Consider the following 17000-nt stretch of genomic DNA (forward strand, 5'->3'; position numbering starts at 1 on the left):
GCCATCGAAGTTCACCATAATTCAAGTAATTCCCAGAGAAAAGAATGAATGGATTGCTTCCGTCACCATAAAGCGTCGGCGCTTTACGCATCGGCCGAAGATAATTATCAACTTGAGATCTGTGCGGCACTAATTTAGATCCTGTTATCTTGTGAAGCTCCCTTTTGAGCTCTCGGAATGCCGATTCCCGGTCGTGGCCATTGCGTGATATCGGAGACAAGACAGCATTCCAATGGAAGCAGGATTTGCTGTAAATGGCATGGATCCTGAGATCTTACCAGGCTGACTGACTGATGGAGATCTGCTGATTGATCTGGAGGCAACCAGATGAAAAGCTGACACGGCGCTTGCAAAGATATCAATACATGGGAAGAATTGGAGACAACAATATCTCATTCGCGATTGACTAGCAGCAATGTCTTCACAGTCAAGATACGGACAGGCTATTATACGTGGTGTACAGGTATAAGCTGCAATGATTACAATTTCGAGCACGAGGAAAAAGGAGGCAACTCGTTGTAAAATGAAGATAAGCATACAAGCAGGTGAAAACGTCACAACGGAGTGTAAAAACCAGTTCGTTTGGAATGGATGTTTGGACATCGATAGCACGCAGTTCGGACGCGACTTATCAATGAGAATTTGAAGATGAACTATTGGAGCTATTGCTGCCTAGCGAGCTACCCTCGGATACACAGACCTATAGTGGAAAGTGTTTTAGCGCCAACACATTTGCGTTGATATCTCAATGATCGCCCAACTCACTATAGGGAAGGCACCTTGTTTCCCTAGTGGGCTTCCACCGTCATTAGCGCCCGCGATCACTTCTGCTGTTCCCCATGCGTCGTCGAAAAGCCGGACTACTCGGAGTTTCATTCCAGGCTTGAGTTCGAGCTCGTCGGGTAGAGTTGCGGCATATCTGGAGGCATTATGTATGGGTGGGTCAGCCAGCTATATAAATGGTGAACTGTAAAAAATAGATTCGGGGTCTTGTTCAATCAAGCTGATTGGCATCACACAGAACGAGGAAGAACTTTCACCAGCTACACTGGACACCATTTTTGAGAGCGATGCAGAGATACAAGGCGATAAACCCTGATGCAGAAGAACTCACGGCCACAGCACACACACTTCCATACCAGGTTCTATCCATATATCTCCCATTTGATTCTCGTCCTTCACTCTAGGTAATATCGTCCCCATACTATTTCGATTGCCAGGTCCGCTCGTTGTTGCATCTCTACCTGCGGCGGAGCCTGCTCCAGCCACAGCGGCGGTTGTAAGTCCCTCAGTGGATTTCACATGTGTACTGGGTGAATAGACCGTATCTCCATCAATGAGAGGAGCGCTTCCGTTGCCGCTATCACTGCGCCTCGATAACAATCCCTTCTCAGAGGTGTTTTGAGAATGACCGCTTTTGTCCGAAGCGAAGAACCCAAAGACACCTCCATTATTTACGTTTGAATTTGGTCTAGCTTGTGATGCGGCTAATGATGATATGGGATCTCGCTGACTTGCCTTCGAGTTTCGCTTCCTGCGGAGACATAAAAGCAGGAACAGAAGCAATATGAGGAGCTATGAAGGAATTCTAGATGAGCGTCTGATCTGAAAGGAGATGGAGGCAGGTGATAGGCAAGCAGTGTGCAGGTTGCTGTGTATTATTAACTCACTAACAGACCACCCAGGACAGAACCAACGATGACTCCAGCCAATCTACCTCCAGCGAGCTTACTTGTGGTCCCAGCTGTATCATTGGCTGTCGTACCAGTTGGCGCACCAGTGTTGACTGCAGTATTGGTTGAGGTTATGCTATTTGTTGGACCAGTGATCGAATAGCTCGGTGTGACAGTTGATGTACCGTCAACTCTAACGGGTAAAGTGAAGCCACAGACAGACATATCGGTTGAGCCTAGATTTCACAGGAAATCAGCATATTAACGTCTTCCTAGGGGAATGGTCATCGACATCCGTTACGGCCGTTGGCGATTTCAACCTTGCCGACACCTCTCTTCCAGATCCTCGGCAGCGTGACCAGGAAGTGCCAACTCACCTGCGTAACAGCAATCATCGGGAGTATCTCCTTTACAGAATTCACACAATTGGCCTGTCGACGTTCCAAAACCACAATTGGATTCGTTATCCTCTCCTCGGATACAAGTGTCAGTGCTATTGGTCGCATAGGTCGTCCAATTGGTGCAATCCACATAGTCCTTCGTCAAAGTCGCATCTCTCGATCCGGATGTGAGATCAGTTCCGGGACAATAGGTAGTTGAGTTGACGATGGAATGCTCTGATGCTGAGAATTGAAGACAAGTCGACTGGCAGACCATTTTCATCGAGGTGGCTGCAGTGGATGAGTCTGTAAGATCGAAACGGACAGTCAACCTTAGTCTTTGCCCATAGCACAGAAGCACAGGGAGTAGAAAGAGGCAAATATTTAGCCATTAGCCAAAAGAGGGTGAATAGATCGATCGTAGGGATTTGCATCCTTGGGATAACCTACTATATAGCTCTGTGCAACCTAGACTCCATCTCTCGTTCACCCACTGTGAACATAATACTGTTCTCTCCCATCTGATGACCGCATCGGTCGCATTGGAACAACCTAGTTGTTCATTGCCAAACTTGGTATTGGTGTATTGAAATGGGTTTGAAAAGTACGCCAGAGCTGCTGAATCAAAAGAAGCGACAGAATTGACGGATGCAAAGAATGGGAAGGCAAGCGATAAATTGGATGGGTTTATGTAGGCGTATTGGTCTGACAAAATGACGTTGATGGGTCAGCCTGCTTTGATCACCCATGTGAATATGTAAGGAGACGTTGGACTACTCACATGCTGGACATACTACACTTCCCAGCAATCTCAAGCAATCCCCTTGTAGTTGCTGAGCATTACTTCCGGCCGATAAACTCAATAATGCGAGAAGCACCAGAATGAATGGTTCTAACATGGTCCTCCTCCGGTGCTTAACGGACAAAGGTGAATAACTCGTTGTTCCTGATCGACAGAATGGTTCTAGAGGATTGTTTATATTTTTGCTCCAAGGTGATCTTCTCCGTTTGGTCGCGACTCGTATAATGGGTGGAAGTGGTGATGTTTCAGAAGATCAGTGATGAGATGATAGCTTGGGAGTCGGGTTGGCGACAGCGTCTTCGATGCTGAAGATGATCTTCGAATGGTATATTTTTTTCCTTTGCCGCCAAGCAATTGTGAGCAAGTTCTGATCGATCGCTAATCTAGTGCGGTAGCAATGAGATTTTTCCTTAGACAGGGTATGCTGTTCAAATGCACAGATATGTGAAGGATAGCGGCGAAGACAGTTTTGTATTTCTGATGTCCCTCCCAGTTAATCCTGCTCGCTTTATATCATCCATCATTCGGAATTGACTTCACACCTTGATGATGTCTTCAGTGGATAGGTACAATGTGTGAAGAGGTCAGAAAAGAAAAGGTACTCTATCCATACCTTTAATCATACCGTACCTGCTTATGTCACCGAGTCTTCCTTCCTACTCCATGATTGTTCATGATCGGCATGCTTGGAGAAGGAGATATTCTTACTGTACAGTGAAAACGAGAACAAGGAGAAAGGCCAAAGGCAGTGCGAGAATGATTTGTGACATGACTTCTTCTCGCTCACGTAAAATTCACGTCCCGCGATTGATGCAATCATCCTGTCCTTGCTAGGATAAGTGGAGGAATGGAGAATGGGAATGAAAGAGTTTCAGGGTCAGACAGATAAATTAGGTTACCATTTTGTACATTTACAAGACTCGTCTTTGGCTTGGCTCGAGGAATGACCAATTTGACCGATGAGCAAAGTGGCGCAGCGATTTGGAGTGATTTTTAATAATTGCAGTATGTATAGCTAAGAAATGGGAAGATAAACCGAATGGTGGATCCACCTATCTCTTGTTAGCATCATCCAGTCTGTGCAGGATTATATAATCATCCACTCTGCTTGTATAGCAGCTTTCAGCGTACGTGATTATGCATGTACGTCGTTGGGAAGTCATCCAGGTGATTGTATGTCAATCATATTGTTGACCGATACCCCTCACCTCCATCTGACATTATGAAAGCATAGCTGCTTATTCGTTACCAAAACACCGTCCATCATCGACCCAAAGCCTCTTTCAGACCTTTCACAGCAATCAACTCTTCCAACCTGAGACCGTCATCACTCTGCTTGGCCAACAAGGGACATACGCTCATCTCCTTCCACCCCGACCAAAGGTTATCGACGCGCGAGACGACCGAGGGTGTGTCAACGATTAGGAGGAATAGAGCATCGTAACCACCGGCTGCAAGGGGTAAATGAATTAGCGAATGCCTTGTCATTGTCCGACCGTCCGCGGTGATCATGAAGATCTATGGATCATGCGTTTACGTGGAATGAAAGTCCGATACATGAGTAGGCAGAAAAACAATAGCCAGAAGAGATTGAGTGCGCTGAAGAAGCACGAAGGACAAAGGACTCACCACCTGGCACACCGCCTCCGATGACACCTTCCAATTCTGAGCAAGCATCCAATAATCTAGTTTGTTCAGGTGGCTCGATCGGTACACCAGAAAGCTCTGACATTTTACGCTGGAAATCTCTGATAATCTGGAAGGGGATTTGATTAGCGAAATTAGACCTCGTTACAGTGCGAGGTGCAGACTGTGAGCAGTGGATGTTCGCACAGGATAGCGCTACCAAGGGGGGGTGTGGCAGTACAAGATCACTTACGAAGAGAGTCAGCCTAATTTCATACAACAAAACCGCTGTAGGGTTCTCCTTGTGCTGTTCCAGAACAGACATGTCAACTCTAATTTTTCCAAGCCTGACCTGACAGTCACATATGGGACCCAGAAACCTTGTTTGAGTAAGAAGCGAAGGATCGCAGACTCACATCTTCGATATGCCTTTCTCCCATCCAGCCAACAGTCTCCTCGTAATCATGTTCGCCCTCTCTAGCAACGAGCTCCGTCAACAATCTTTCTATCTGCCTATTTGCTCTATCCAGATCATCCCACAGCTTCTTCGCCACTTCTGGGTTCTCTTTACGCCATGTCAATACCTTGCCAACGAAAGAGGGGGTATCTGTACCAGCGTCCACATCCGCCAAAATTAACCTTAAACCCTTTGGTAATCTGAACGCAGTGGTTCTCTGATCCCATTGGGAAGACTCCAACACAGGTAGCAGTGTAGGTGATGAAAATGTTATCGAGTCTAGTGGTCTATCCATCAATGGCGAGAGAACGGAAGGAGAGAATCGTGTATATATATGAGTTCCAAATACAGCCGATGATACATCAAATCCAGATCCTACTTTCCCTTGGGCCAAACAATGTGCGAATTGAGCTAGCGAGTGAACTAGCTGGAGATCATGGTTGGAATTGGATTGAGGAGATGAAGATGGTAGCGTGACTATGTTGAGATGTGATAGAAGAGATGCGACGAGGGACGTTACGAGTGCAGCGGATGATCCTAGACCCGTTTTGTTGGTCTGTGGTATAGGTCGAGGAAGAGGAGTGAACGGTTGCAGTGATGATAAAGAACGTATCTGTGTTGGTAGTGACATTGCCGAAAGCTGTTGTCAAAGGTCTAATCAGCTTCTCAGCTGCTTGGGAAAGCAATAGCTATGATATAGGATAACGCTCACTCACCTGTTCCCGTTGAGAATAGAAATCATTGTCGGCCAGTACTACAATCTCCAGACCGTCCGATTTCCCATCATTCGTGATCCGCCTTAGCAGCTCATGCCCGGAATCTAATCCTTGCGAGCTGGACTCGGCTGCTATTTTCTCCCAAGCTAAAGAGAGAGTTTGGAAGAGTGCGATGGATATGAATTTGTTTTTACCAACTGCATTTTCATTGATTTGGTCGATCATCAATCTGTCGTTCTGGATGCTGACCGCATATGTCCACGTCGATGACTCCTTGGGGAATTGGCCAGCTCTGACCGAGAGGATGACTTTATCTTGATCTGTTGATTTAGGAAGTGAGGTTACGGTGGAATAGAAGCGTGATGAGGTTGCTACGACCAATCCCGAGTACTCCCTGTCCAACACGAGGTACCCTCCTGCCAGGAGTACCTTGCCGGGAGATGATACTGTGGTCGTCTTGGATGTCGCCATGGGATATGTACAGCTATGGGCTGAGTGCTGTCAGATGCATATGCCGAGGGATGTTGGATGGTAGATGGTAGATGGGATGCATATGTGTGAAATATACAGTATGATTTCTCGGATGTTAGCGGTTGATGAGTGAACCGTGCACTGTCATGCCACGTGGTGATTGTGTGGATCTACTCTATGTGTAGTCTCCGTAAAACCCGGATCTGATCTTGAGTGGGTGTCTTTCTTATCTCTCTCGTTAACAAGCGACCTCACAAGACGACATGGACTGATAACAACCTTTGTTCTCACTCCATACTCCACTCATCTTCTCACTTTTACCCACAAGACACTGCTTGCGACCTCTAATCTACATCAATACAAAAGCATATATACCTTCCACTTCGGTATCTTCCACACCATGTCATCCCCTCATGGGGGTGTGCCCATCCCAGCTGTACCAGTCCCATCTCCACAAGATGACTCCACCCGGAAGAAGACCAACATGATGCAGAGCAGTCTCGAGTTGGTGTTCTCATGTGGGTATCTCAGTCACTATCTTATCCTTTTCATGGATAGTCCAGCTGAACAATGTACCCTCTGCTAGACCGTCGACACCAAGAAATGCGATATGGTGGATCGGCACCTTCCTTCATCGACTCCACCTCCTCTCGCTCTCACTCTTCCCCGACTAGACGTCTCGATGAATCATACCAGGATGATGACAGGGACGTGTCGCACAGATGGGCCGATCTAGAAGCTGCTGCTACACCCGCAGATGGACGTCGCTCTTCCCATGCACCAAACTCGATGGGAGTGGGGGATCCGGAGGTAGTATTTGAGGATGAGCCTAATCTTAGTCAAGAGAGGAGAGTCTCTGAGGAACCTTCATTCTTCCACTCGGATCCACTACCTACCGCTAAAGGCACCAACACAAGCCCAGTGACATCCAATCAAGCCAGTCCAATCATTCGTCCAACGGCAAGCGGAAAAGGTTTGATCTCGATCAACATGTTTTCGCCCAGAACTACCCCTTCTCATCTCAGTACATCTCTTGGAACCAAATCAAGTGGCAGTCAAACAGCCTTACGTAGCAGATCAGCTCATGAAAATGCCACTGAAGATGATGATACCGAAGGACCTTTAGACAGCGCAGATGATGAATTGGGCGCCCTGGTGAAGAGCAACCATCAGAATCAGTACGGCACAATGGGTGTCCATGGCGGCGGAGATGCTATATCTAGGACCAAAATTAGGCGAATAAGATATCCTGAAGGACAGAGTACAGATGGACAAACAGTGAGTTGTTTCGGGCAGTATTTTCGATTCCAGGTGTATGACTATTTAAGCAAATTCATATCGGCTGACTCGCATTGTCAACTAGCTGTTCAACGCGACCGCTGTTTTAGTCGGTATAGGTTTATTATCGATGCCTCTTGCTTTCGCATACGCCGGGTGGATAGGAGGAACGGTGATGCTATTAAGCTTTGGATGGCTGACCTGTCACACGTAAGCTGCATTTCGTATGGCTAAAAACGTTCTCAAATTGGGCTGAACATCATTTCTAAGTGCCAAGCTGTTGGCAAGGCTGATACGATTGGATCCGTCCTTGATGGGCTACACCGATATCGGTGTGAGAGCTTTTGGAACTTGGGCTGGAGGTGGAATCCATATCTTGTGAGCTACAATGCATCCGACTTCGACTATCTCACATAACAGGTTTACTGATAGTAGTTCACGATTAGATTCTGCCTCGAGCTGTTTGCCTTAGGGTGAGCTACAAAACGTCCAGATATATGTGTTCATGCTTATTCCTACCTTTCAGTGTCGCTCTCGTTGTTCTGTTTGGTGATACGCTTAACGCCTTATATCCCGAAGTGTCTTCCAATTTCTGGAAGCTCATTGGGTTTTTCTTGTGGGTAATCGTGCTTTTCTGGTGAACATGGCGTTAATCTTGTATCTTTCTGTTATAGGATACTTCCAACAGCACTATTGCCACTCCGTCTGCTATCACTGCCTTCTCTGCTGTCATCGATCTCTTCACTTCTCCTGGTTCTCGTCCTGCTTATCGACGGCTTCATCCGCTCCTCCGCCCCAGGCTCCCTCCGCAGCCCAATGCCCACGTCGCTATTACCAGAATGGGAAAACGCCAATTGGCTAGGTGGGATAGGTCTTGTGTTGGCTGGATTCGGGGGACATGCGGTTATGCCTAGTTTAGCGAGAGATATGAAGAATCCGGAACGATTTGACAACATCGTCAACAAAGCTTTTGTCAGTACATTCACCTGACACAATGACAGGATGAAGCCTGACGCTGGATTTAGGCGATCGCCACTGCTATCTCTTTCGTAGCGGGAGCAGCAGGCTACCTCATGATCGGGCAAGACGTTTCGGATGAGGTACGTCTTTCTGTTTTTTTCTTCTTCTTTTTTTATACACCCAATGACAATCGCTAATAGAACAATTCCTGCAGATAACGCGAGATTTGATGCAAGAAAAATACCAGTACCCCCATCTACTTAATTCGGTGGCTTTATGGATGATAGTCGTGAATCCTCTCACAAAATTCGGCTTGAGCTCAAGGCCCGTAAGTGAAAGCGAATAAGGAAAGCGAAGATGAGCCTGTTCCGATGCCAACTGACTCGCGAATCCTCACATAGCTCAATATTACCATCGAAGGCATACTTGGTATATCGCCTGCTCATCTCGGCTTGGCTTCGAACGAATCGACTTTTTACCCATCCCAAATCGAGGATGTAGATCCATTGGATTCGGGATCGAAATCAGATCGCAATGAAAGACGGTCGTCCCTCGAACAACCTCGCAGAAACTCAAATCGCCGAGCATTACAAGGGTTCGGTGAATCAGACTGGTCTTATACGTCATTTGGACGACAACGTCAAGGCAGTGCAGGAAATGTCATCAGACCGGACCACGAGAGACGAAAAGCCACCTTGAGAGTGATGTCAAGGACAGTGATCACTGCCTTGTGTGTTGCCACTGCCATTCTGCTTCCTGGCTTTGGGAAGGTGATGGCTTTCTTGGGTAGTTTCTCGGCTTTTGTTATTTGCATCATTCTTCCGGTGAGTTTCAAATTCTGTTCGGCATGCTCTTCATAACAACATATCATGGCTTCCTTCTGTGCGAACTGTCTTGCGATAGCATATTTTCCATCCGACGTGAGGACGCTTTGAGAATGGTAGTCGCTGACTGAAATGTTACCGCATCTAGTTGCTCTTCCACCTGAAGCTCGCTCCTCGCCTGATTCCCTGCACAGAAAATTCCGCTTCCGGTAGACTACAGAACTCAGGTCATTGGATCTTAGTAGGTATCTGTAGCTTACTGATGATAGCTGGTACGGTGTGGGCATTCTTGCCTGGAAGTGGGCATGGAGGCTTAGAACCTTAGACATAAACCGCGAATAGACTTCGATGCCATGTCCAACACCCAAATTTGGTTGATGTCGGAATGAAGAGATGATGGGGGAAAAGATCAAGCGTCACTCTTGATGAGTAGAAAATTTTGTAAAAGAAAAAAAAAAACATGTAAATCTCAAAAATCGATTGTAGCGTTAAATTGCAAGAACGGTCCCGCCCGTTTGTAGAACCGTAGAAGAAGATAAAAATGTATTGCTTTACATGAATTCTGGATTTGTCAGTGATACTGCTCCAATCTAATCTACGAATTGACAAGATAGATGCCTGATACTCTACAGGAAAGTTGCGCGCCTTCTCCTATCACAGAAGCTTTCTGGTACCGGGATCGTAGCCGTAAGGAGTACTCATGGGAATGGAAGGGAAGGAGAAGAAGCATAAAACACCCTGCCACTCAGTCACGTAAACAATACAACCACGTGTCAACTTTGATGCACAGTTCGATGAGCTACGCGACGAGACATGAAAAAAGAAAGAGAGAGCACCTATCACGACATCCATATATCATACATACAACACGAATCACACTCGACAATAGCAACTATGTCCCCAACACTTTTCAAGCTATCACCAGGAGTACAGTCATATGACTGGGGGAAGAAGGGTTCCGCTTCTTTGGCAGCTCAGTTTGGAAATACTTGCGTCGAAGGCTTTCAGATTGATGAGAACAAGACATATGCCGAGGTATGTATCAATCACTCTTTATCTCATCTTAATTCCATATACTATTGTCAGATATCTGAAAGGACTATGCAATTGTCTATGAAAAGAATGAATCCATAGCTGACCGTTACACACCTTCAACAGTTATGGATGGGTACTCACCCCACTCTCCCTTCCAAGCTCACCTCCGACTCATCACTGTTATCCGAACACATCAAATCAAACTCAGCACTTGTTGGAGATAAGGTTATCAGCAAGTTCCAGGATTCGAGAGAAGGCAACCTACCTTTTCTGCTCAAGGTGTTGAGTATTGGAACTGCTCTCAGTATTCAGGCTCATCCCGATAAGACGCTGGCGAGGAAGTTGTTTGACGAGAGACCGAATGTATACAAGGGTGAGTGAATACATACCTGTACTCCAAGACCCCTTCAACAGGATATATTCATGTATATACTCCTGGCTGTTCTAATTTCACCCTGCTGTCGACATGAACACCCTCCGTGCGACCATACGCAGCGTGTATTGACATTGATCGGTGATTTGCAGATCCCAATCACAAACCAGAAATGGCCATCGCTCTCACTCCATTCCTAGCTTTCCTCAACTTCCTACCACTACCCAACCTCCTGCTCAACCTGCTCGTCGTACCCGAACTCAAAGCCATCATATCCTCTAAACTGATCGAGTCACTCGCATCTTCTGTTGGTTTACCTACCAATCCACCTTTCGATCTTTCGACATATCGACAAACACCTTGCTCACCCACAGATGAGAACAAGCAAATCCTCAAACAGATCTTCGATGCTCTCATGTCTGCTGATAAAGATACTGTAACCACTGCTGTACGTGCATTGATAGAACGATATAAGAAAGGCGAGAAGATTGAGGAAGCGGAAAAGAGCGTGGTGGACTTGGCTTTGATGTTGAATGACCAGTACCCTGACGATGTCGGAGTGTTATGTGTTTTCTTCTTGAATGTGGTGGAACTGAAGAAGGGCGAGGCAGCTTTCTTAGAAGCTAATTCACCTCATGCTTATATCAAGGGAGGTGAGTAGATGCTATCTCTTTCCCGCTTGTTCACCCGGTCACGATTAGCCCGCTTTCACTGTTTTGATGTACTATTCAATCTTTTCTCTTTCTTGCACTCTCCTTGCCTGTACTATCCTGTTCCCCCGCTCATAGTGACAATGCTGACATTTTTATCCCAACTAGACATCATCGAATGTATGGCCACCTCCGACAACGTCGTCCGAGCAGGTCTCACACCGAAACTACGTGATGTACCCACTTTGGTCGAAATGTTGACCTACGAATCTGGACCAGGTGATCAACAATTACTTCAACCTACAACCTTCGGTTCTCAGGATCAAGCTACCAAACTGTACGACCCGCCTATCGAAGAATTTTCGGTGTTACGTGTAGAACTCCCTTCAGGTGGTAAAACCTCGCACAGGAAGATTGAAGGACCGTCCATTGCTGTTGTCACTCAGGGTAGTGGGTCGATCGTCAACGGTGATGACAAGGTAGAATTCGAAAGGGGCAATGTAATCTTTATTGGTGCGAATGAAGAAGTCACTTGGGAAGCTTCAAAGGACTTAGAGGTTTTTAGAGCTTACGTAGAAGCTTAGATTCGATTACTGTTTTTATAGAGTAGAATACTGGGATTATCATACGGACAATGGCGCTTGCTTATAGACTTTCTCATCATTATCGATTTACTATCTCATGATAATGTGAGATGTACATATCATTTTTGTACACTCTACCAGTGAGACTGAGCTCAAACATGATGCTCCCTCATGAAAACGATTGATCATTGGTGGAAGTGACAGATTCGTTGACGTTTTGGCTGACAGGATCCACAAATCTCATCTAGTGTATATCATACATCGATTACATAGCGCTACAGTTGATGGGTAAATACACAACCAAGTATTCATTGATTGTTATTCTCTTGAGATTGACTGGACGCTATATGTCATCCCATGTATCAGTCCATGAAAGCAACCATAACTCTTGTGAGAGACATCACTCACCTTGTAACACTTCAGCCAGTTGACTTGACAGAGCGATGTACCGTTGACTCGTGTTGATATGCTCATCAGGATCTAGTCCAGCTGCTTCTGCTCTTTGTCTGAGTCTTTCAATTTGACCTGCCGCATTCTCTAGACCTCCAGCCTGGGCAGTCATGCCTTGTGCGGTGTCTTGGGAGATACTGGTTTGTTGTTCGGGCATGATCAGGTATAGCGTTAGGATTCAGCTGATGGGTCAGAGCGGGAAAAACGGTAAATCTAATATTACGATATCCTCGATTATCACGGCATCAGACGATCGGCAAGAACGACGAACGATGCTCTACATTTTGAAGCTGTGGGAAGACGTGGACGTGTGTGGCTTGGGTGGTAATCACCTGGAATGACAAATGGTTATTAGCGGAATCAATTTAACGAAACTCGCTTCTCATAGCTCAGTACGATCTATTATTACAAATAGTCTTCATTCGAGAACTAAGCGCCGAACGTGATATCCTCCACTCAGTTTTATAAGCTATGATCAGATTGACAATCCACACATGCTTTTCAACATAACCTTCGAACAGGATGGAGGTTGAAGGAGATTTATCTGTGTCACGCGCAGACTTATACAGCTGAGAGCTGAGCTGAAAGGAGTATAGAAGGGATATGCAAGAAAATGATTACGAATTCCCGCTTGCCAGCTTTAAATAACTTACCACACCTAACTGAGATCCCTGAGGTGTAAATCGACATGATAGTCATTCAAAGGCAGGACTCCGCTGGGCTGTTCGAGCCATTCAGACTCGGTGATATCTCACTCAAGCATAGAGTGGTCATGGCCCCGATGACGAGGCTTAGAGCAGGTAAAGATGATGGTGTACCCAGCGAGTGGGCCGAGGAATATTACAGCTCTAGGGCTACTGGTGAGCTATGAGCCTGGTCGCCCTATCGCAAAGGCGTAACTACAAGCTGACCTTGAGGATTGGATGGCTGTGCAGATGGAGGTCTGATTCTCTCAGAGGCCAACCTCACCATCAAAAGATGGCAGAGTTTGGCCTTGTATGCCTAGTGAGTGCTGTCACCACCGCTGCAGCCAAACGTTATTACCCAAGATATCACTAATGATAAGCTGACATTGTGTATTGTGACGATGGCCAAAAATCTGGTCTGAAGAGCAGATACAACAATGGAGGAAGATCACCGATGCAGTCCACTCTAAAGGCGGTAAAATGATCTTATAGATCGCTCAAGCCGGGTGAGCTACTATCAAGGCACTTGAGCGCCTCTCTGCCGTTCGCTTCGATACTTACAGGCACGAACACTCACTCTACCAGTCGTGTCGCTATACCTGGTGTGAATCCTGTGGTCTACGCGCCATCCAACAATCATGATCCGACTCCCGGTGCTCTACAACCAGGACTGAAAGTAATAGACCAGACAGACCTAGATCAAGTATCAAAGAGTGTACCGAGGGTTCCAAGAATGCCATTGGAGCTGGATTTGATGGCGTTGAAATCCATGCTGCGAATGGATATGTAAGTGCTGTTGACACAAGACATTCATGGACAACCGAACAAGCTCAGGCTGATGACGTATTCCTTGGGCTTCTTGATAGCTTCTGGACCAGTTCGTGAGTCTAGAAAAGCTCCATATAAGCTTGAATCATCTGCTGGCATACGGTTCCCAGATTCAATCCGTCTCCAACCTACGGACAGACTCCTATGGTGGAAGTATCGACAACCGAATCCGATTTCCTATTGGAATCCTCAAATCGGTGACATCCGTCATCCCACCTCCGAAAGTCGGTCTCAGGATATCCCCCTTTGGTACTTACCAAGGTATGAGAGAGCCTATAGGAGAAGCGTCCGGACCAATCAAGACGTTCTCTCGACTTCTCAAAAAGTTATACGAGGAGATTCTAGACTTTGGTTATATCCATGCTTTAGAACCTAGATCAACGGGTGATGATGATCAACCGGATGATAAGTTGGGTTTGAAAAACTCGGTAGGCCCCCTTCGACAAATCGTCCTGAAACATGGAAGTCAATTCAACGTTGCTGGTGGATATACACCTGCTTCTGCTAAAGTACATGGGGAGAAGTATAACGAATTGATCGCATTTGGCAGATCTTTCACCTGTGAGTGAGACTTTGAGGGAAGATACCTTGTCCTCAGAGTCACAAAAGCAAGAGGGCCTTTAGTTGATGACCATGCGTCCTGTTGAAAGCCAATCCTGATCTAGTCGAGAGAATCAAGAAAGATCTGCCTCTCACCAAGTACGATAGATTGACGTTCTACACCCAAGATAAAGCAGGCTGTTTGGGGTGAGTTTATAGAGGTCATCATCAAGGAGTCCAAAGTAGAAAATTGCACTGATCGTCGGACAAACCTCCCAGATGGCCGACATATCAGAAACAAGATATTGCTAGTTCTGCTGCCGAAGCAAAGATCGATGTCGAAGCAAGTGTCGTTAAAATCGCTGCTTAAATGTAACTTTTAAACAGAACTGGCGATTATGGATCATAGATATTGTAGAATGGAGTAGGGAGAGAACATCTCTAAATCATCCGCGCAAACCATGCATCACCAATTCAAGCCGATGGTCGCGATCATCGAGATCCGGAAGATCTCTCAATGGGAGCGACTCTTCGTTCGTTTGACCGATTATCATCTGATCGTCGTCATCATCGTAGTCGCAATGGTTCCGAGTGTAGATTCCCTGAACCAATGCATAGACGATGATATATGATTCTTTCTATTGTTCTACCAATCTAAATCATTGACACTCTGGCACCAAGTTCGGTCCCGTACCAGTTGTCAAGAACTCCTTTAGGTTTACCAACGCTGTCCTTTCCATCTTCCTCCTAGCCTCTTGGTTCTCAGTACCGACGTGAGGCAGAAGGGTGATGTGTTTCATGTCTTTCAATCGCTGATCGACTTCGGGTTCTTTGGTGAATACATCTAAGCCGACTGATCCGAGCTGTGAAGCAGGCATAGAGTATGTCAGCACGTGAATCATACCGGAAGAAAATCCCTTAGCCCGTCCCAAACGACTGCGCGTGCACGTTACAGCGGAGAGCTTCTCAACGATGGGAAGTGATGACCATGAGATGTCGCGGGAGCTAAATGGTAGAGGATAGGACGTATAATGGGAAAGGAGGCGGAGACGAGTGGTAGAGCGATGCATGATAGAGCAAACTCACATGACCGTCCTGTAAAGCCTTGATCATCGCTTCCTCATCTATGACCGGACCTCTAGCAGTATTCACAATGATACTTCCTTTCTTCATCGTCCTAATCTCCTTTTCGCCCACAAATCCTCTGGTCTTCTCACTAAGCGGTATACTGACCATCAGCACATCCAATTGTCCGAGAAACTCGTAGAGCTCGGAGACATATTTGACATCGGGTGGTGCCAGAGAGTTAGGTCGTCGATTGTGGTAGAGTAGATTACAGCCGAATGGTCTGATGTAATTCGCCATCTTGAGTCCTATTCCTCCCATACCCAATATACCAACTGTCTTCCCACTTAGATCTCTTGCGCTTTCTTCTACACCAGGTGGGTTGAATCCACCAGCCCTCAGATTTGCTTCGCACCAGCTGAATCTACGCATCGTCGCGACGAGGAGGAACACGGCTGTGGTTGCGGTGGCCTCGTCTACTGCACCGGGAGTATTGGACACTCCGATGCCTATGCAATAGTCAGCAGGTTGCTAACTGAAGAGATGGATATACACACCTCTAGCTTTAGCAGCTTTCACTCCCACCGAATCATATCCTGCTCCCTTATGAGCAAATCATTTGCAGGTGGACGGCAGAGCGTTTATCAGCTCGTCGTTTGGCGAACCCACGATTTTATCTGAGAGGTGTTCATGATAGATCCCCACTATGTCGCTGTATCGTCCACCAGGAGCGCAATCTTGGAAGAACTCTTCGCGGGATTGAGATTCCATAGGCTAGGAGATACATCAGGACTGCCTACCCTGACAGACAAGGCTCAAGCTCACCACAAGCTCTGCAATACCGCCCAGAAGCTCTTCGGCATCCGGTCCTGCCCAGAACAACTCGCCTGGGGTTTTTCGATTAGCGATAAAGCTATCACGCGTTGAGGTTCATACTGACTCACCCATTAACAAGACCTTCGGAGCCATGGTGTACGATATAGGTTTCTTCAGTTGACGCAACAGGGATATACTACTGAGATGCTACTTTACATGTCGAAATCATGATTGATGCTATATATATGAGATGAATGCTACGATGATCGTCCGGACTAATAACTGCCCCGACTTCCCGAGCTCCGGCCCAAGAAACCGAGTTATTCGCTAGATAACGACAGGAGCAAGAAGAGGATGGTTGTGATTCGCGTCGATGTTCTGATGCCCAGCGCAACTTTCGACGGCGTACTGAGACTGATGTCTAAGTGCACAAGGTCTTGCACAAGGTCTTTCTTTGAGGTGATCAGTCTATAGTCCATTGGTCTCGCAACATATATTGAAGACGAGCAATTCTGCCTCTAGGATGGGTGTGGACAGATTATGGCTCCTTTCAGAGTATCTCGAGGCATATTCCCAGCTTTTCACTCAGACATATATGTAGCGCAAGTCTGCCCACCAACCTGAAATAGGGGTACTGCTATCATGCATGCGTGATGATTATGTATCTATACTGAGGAAATCTTTCATGTATGAATATCTGACTGCACAGTATCTATCATGTTCGAACATCAAAAGGGAAGGCAGATTTAAGAAAGATCAAAACAAAACTCATCTCTCCGGCCATTC

At 46.4% G+C, this 17000-nt stretch overlaps 6 protein-coding genes across 6 annotated transcripts; 2 read left to right on the forward strand and 4 right to left on the reverse strand.

Annotated features, from left to right (window-relative positions):
* Positions 1-631: 631 nt before the first annotated feature.
* Positions 632-2952, reverse strand: I203_100474 (uncharacterized protein; the record flags this gene model as incomplete). The annotated part of the gene is made up of 7 exons (XM_065516654.1): positions 632-700; positions 766-919; positions 1115-1575; positions 1671-1909; positions 2051-2359; positions 2504-2758; positions 2835-2952. 7 exons carry the CDS (start codon positions 2950-2952, stop codon positions 632-634), a joined length of 1605 nt encoding a protein of 534 aa, XP_065373472.1.
* A 1166-nt stretch (positions 2953-4118) lies between these two features.
* On the reverse strand, positions 4119-6125 carry I203_100475 (phosphomevalonate kinase; the record flags this gene model as incomplete). The annotated part of the gene is made up of 5 exons (XM_065516655.1): positions 4119-4306; positions 4485-4611; positions 4735-4788; positions 4898-5578; positions 5655-6125. The coding sequence occupies 5 exons, from the start codon at positions 6123-6125 to the stop codon at positions 4119-4121; spliced, it is 1521 nt and encodes a 506-aa protein (XP_065373473.1).
* Positions 6126-6525: 400 nt separating this feature from the next.
* I203_100476 (uncharacterized protein) lies at positions 6526-9512 on the forward strand (the record flags this gene model as incomplete). The annotated part of the gene is made up of 11 exons (XM_065516656.1): positions 6526-6643; positions 6712-7403; positions 7489-7613; positions 7674-7781; positions 7850-7876; positions 7930-8019; positions 8078-8375; positions 8429-8503; positions 8578-8691; positions 8765-9187; positions 9336-9512. The coding sequence occupies 11 exons, from the start codon at positions 6526-6528 to the stop codon at positions 9510-9512; spliced, it is 2247 nt and encodes a 748-aa protein (XP_065373474.1).
* A 569-nt stretch (positions 9513-10081) lies between these two features.
* On the forward strand, positions 10082-11829 carry I203_100477 (mannose-6-phosphate isomerase; the record flags this gene model as incomplete). The annotated part of the gene is made up of 4 exons (XM_019150305.1): positions 10082-10222; positions 10346-10595; positions 10748-11248; positions 11414-11829. 4 exons carry the CDS (start codon positions 10082-10084, stop codon positions 11827-11829), a joined length of 1308 nt encoding a protein of 435 aa, XP_019000271.1.
* Positions 11830-12137: 308 nt separating this feature from the next.
* Positions 12138-12436, reverse strand: I203_100478 (uncharacterized protein; the record flags this gene model as incomplete). Its single annotated transcript, XM_019150306.1, has 2 exons — positions 12138-12172; positions 12238-12436. The coding sequence occupies 2 exons, from the start codon at positions 12434-12436 to the stop codon at positions 12138-12140; spliced, it is 234 nt and encodes a 77-aa protein (XP_019000272.1).
* Positions 12437-14992: 2556 nt separating this feature from the next.
* Positions 14993-16367, reverse strand: I203_100479 (uncharacterized protein; the record flags this gene model as incomplete). Its single annotated transcript, XM_019150308.1, has 6 exons — positions 14993-15196; positions 15420-15907; positions 15956-16001; positions 16068-16172; positions 16224-16285; positions 16343-16367. The coding sequence occupies 6 exons, from the start codon at positions 16365-16367 to the stop codon at positions 14993-14995; spliced, it is 930 nt and encodes a 309-aa protein (XP_019000274.1).
* Between the last annotated feature and the right edge of the window lie 633 nt (positions 16368-17000).

The sequence above is a fragment of the Kwoniella mangroviensis genome (assembly GCF_000507465.2).
Source record: "Kwoniella mangroviensis CBS 8507 chromosome 1 map unlocalized Ctg01, whole genome shotgun sequence".
NCBI classification, from domain to species: domain Eukaryota; kingdom Fungi; phylum Basidiomycota; class Tremellomycetes; order Tremellales; family Cryptococcaceae; genus Kwoniella; species Kwoniella mangrovensis.